The sequence below is a fragment of the Tupaia chinensis genome, unplaced genomic scaffold, assembly GCF_000334495.1.
Source record: "Tupaia chinensis unplaced genomic scaffold, TupChi_1.0 Scaffold000018_1, whole genome shotgun sequence".
Taxonomy (NCBI): Eukaryota; Metazoa; Chordata; class Mammalia; order Scandentia; family Tupaiidae; genus Tupaia; species Tupaia belangeri.
In genome coordinates, this window is record NW_006159448.1 from 5,558,689 (window position 1) to 5,561,516 (window position 2,828).

The 2,828-nt window shown below is 35.9% G+C and overlaps 1 protein-coding gene across 2 annotated transcripts in view; it reads left to right on the forward strand.

Annotated features, from left to right (window-relative positions):
- The window catches only part of SPAG16 (sperm associated antigen 16), a 1,195,723-nt gene that overhangs the window by 38,080 nt on the left and 1,154,815 nt on the right, over nucleotides 1-2,828 (forward strand). For both annotated transcript variants that reach the window (XM_006140101.1, XM_006140102.1), the window contains exon 5: nucleotides 626-763. In XM_006140101.1, the coding sequence (XP_006140163.1) occupies nucleotides 626-763 (138 nt within the window). The remainder of the gene's footprint in view (nucleotides 1-625; nucleotides 764-2,828) is intronic.

Genomic DNA, 2,828 nt, shown 5'->3' on the forward strand with positions numbered 1-2,828 from the left:
TCCCTAAGCTCTCTCTTGCTGAGTTGACTCCAGCTCCAGATACTCCAGATAAACTAGGTTTTTACTCTTTCTTATACAGGAGATGTCAAATACTTTCTTGTCTCAGGGTCTATACATTTGCTTTTCTATCAGCCCTAGATGTTTTTTCCTAGATGCCCACATAGCATAGTCATTTACTTCAGGCCTGCTCAAATATCATTCACTTATGTCATTCACTTATCAGTCATGACTTCGAAAATAACACAAATGCCCCCACCAGTGTCTCTACCATTTACTCTCTATTCCTCTAATTCTACTTTATTTTGTGTCATATAACATATTACTATACCTACTAGAATGGAAATTCTATGAGATAAGAGACATGGGCAGTTTCGTCAACTTTACTGGTGTCTACACCAGCACCTATAATGTAGATGTTTTATATTCCACAATAATATTGGTACCTAACTACTTCTTAATATTTTATTATTTTAAAAATATAATATTAATGTTGACATTTTAATTTTTAAATGTAGTATTAAGGACTAATTATTATAAAATTTCTAAGACTTTTTGAATTGTGCATAAATTAAGATAATTTGGCAGAAAGAAATGACATAAAGCCTTTTGTCTAATTTTTTCCTAGGTATGAATTAATACAGAAGGGAGTAACGGAACTTAGGGTTGTTGGAACTGTTCCAGATGTCTATACTCAGATTATGTTTTTAGAAGCTGAGAACAAGAATTTAAAGAAAGACTTGAAGCACTACAAACAGGCAACTGAGTATGTTATTTTTCAAATGACTTTGTTACTTTTTCTTTTAGACCAAATAAATATGAAGTGTTGAATATGGCTGATATGTGTAATATGTCAGAACTTTTATTCTGGAGAGCTAAGTTACACTTAGTTCTAGTTTTAAGTGATGTGAAAGGCTTCACTAACAAAGTAGTCAGACAGATGACCAGAGTTCTCACAGTTACCACTCACTGACAAGAATGGAATGCAGGGGGTTGTGTGAGAGATGCTTAATTTGCTCTATATAACAGTAACATCCTTATGTGGTAATTTTTTTTTATCATTTGTGAAATGTTCTCCTGTGTAGATAAGCTATATTTTGGAAATAATGAAATTATAGAGAGCAGAGAGAAAAGAAGTCATTGTTTTCAGTGGAGAATTTCAGTATTTGAAAATGTCCCAGGTGGAATGATGTAGGCTGTGGACTTTGGGTGACAATGATACCGAGGTTCATCAGCAGTAACAAATGTACTACTCTGGTGGAGGATGCTGATAACTGGGGAGGCTCTGCATGTGTGGGGGCAGGGGACATCTCTGTATCTTCCAATCTATTTTGTCATGAACCTAAGGAAGTTCTGAAAAATAATGTCTACTAAAACAAAGAAACAAAAACAAACAAAATAAGGAATGAAAAAATAAAAAGAGTCTTCAGAGAGTTAATGGAAAATGTGTATTATGAAAAGCAGTTGCATGGACTTCAAAATTTTTCTCCACTAGAATAAATTTGTACTTTGATTGAGTTGTTAGAAAGGTCATGATGCATTTTTACATTTAAAAATAGAAAAAAAAATCATGATGTTCGTGACAACCCAATATTACATTTTCCCATGAACTTCTTTTTATTTATTTTTTTTCTTTTTTGAGAGGTTTTTGCTATAAGGCGCGTGCGCTCCCAGAAGACAGAGAGAGACAGAGAGACAGAAAGCGAGAAATCACCTCTCAGGGGGGATGACCATGCCACAATCCCTTCTCCTCCATTCTCCTCTCGGGATCTTGAGCATGCACGCACACGTGCCTGGCGTGGGTTTTAAGCCACCGTGTCCGGGTTGCGAACCATGGTCGACTATGTGGGAGTCCAGTGACATAGCCATTATGCTAACTGCTGGTTCCCAACTTCTTGAAGTTCTCTTATAAACTCCATAATTTCACTACCCAAGCCCAAAGCACTGTTACTATTTTGTGGAATATCTTTTGAGATTTTTCTCAATGCAATATACACATTAAAATATAACTTTCATTTTTTTTGAGAGATTTTTGCTATAGGGCACATGCGCTCCCCAGAAAGAGAGAGACAGAGAGACAGGAAGCGAGAAATAAACCCCCCCCAGAGGGGATGGTCATGCCGCAGTCCCTTCTCCTCCATTCTTTTCTAGGGATCTTCGGCACGCATGCACACATGCCCAGTGTGAGTTTAAGCCACTGAGTCCGAGACTCAAACCACGGTCGATTACATGGGAGTTCAGTGACATAGCCATTATGCTAACTGCTGGTCCCTAAATATAACTTTCAAATAAAAACTGTAATAATGCTTTATGTCACATTTTATAACTTTTTCATTAAATATTATATGATAAAAGATTTTATGGAAATTTTATATTAATTTAATTATGAATTGTTTTGTCATTTTCTGTCATGAATTTATATAGAGAGGAAAAACTTAATAATTAAAATATCTCCACATCTTTATTCCTAAAATTAGTGGAAGATATGAAATTTTTCGTGAGCAATTTTAGATAAACAGTGTGTTATTCTGGCAGAGGAAAATGTATATGTGTTCATTTGAGATGAATCTGCTCATATGAGACAATATTATATGGAAGAAAATCAATGCTTAGATATAGAAGATAGTTCATGTTTTATTCATTAATCTTTATTAAGCCTATCTAAGGGGGCAAGAGAAGCTGGATCCTACATGGTAATTGCAGTTCCAATCCCCAGTACAGTTAGCCTGAAATACATGGGCATGCATGTGAACACCCGAGATCCGACTGACTGGAGGTCTGGAGCATTGGAGGAAATGGATCATGGTATGATCAGACCTGTAGAGGGTGCT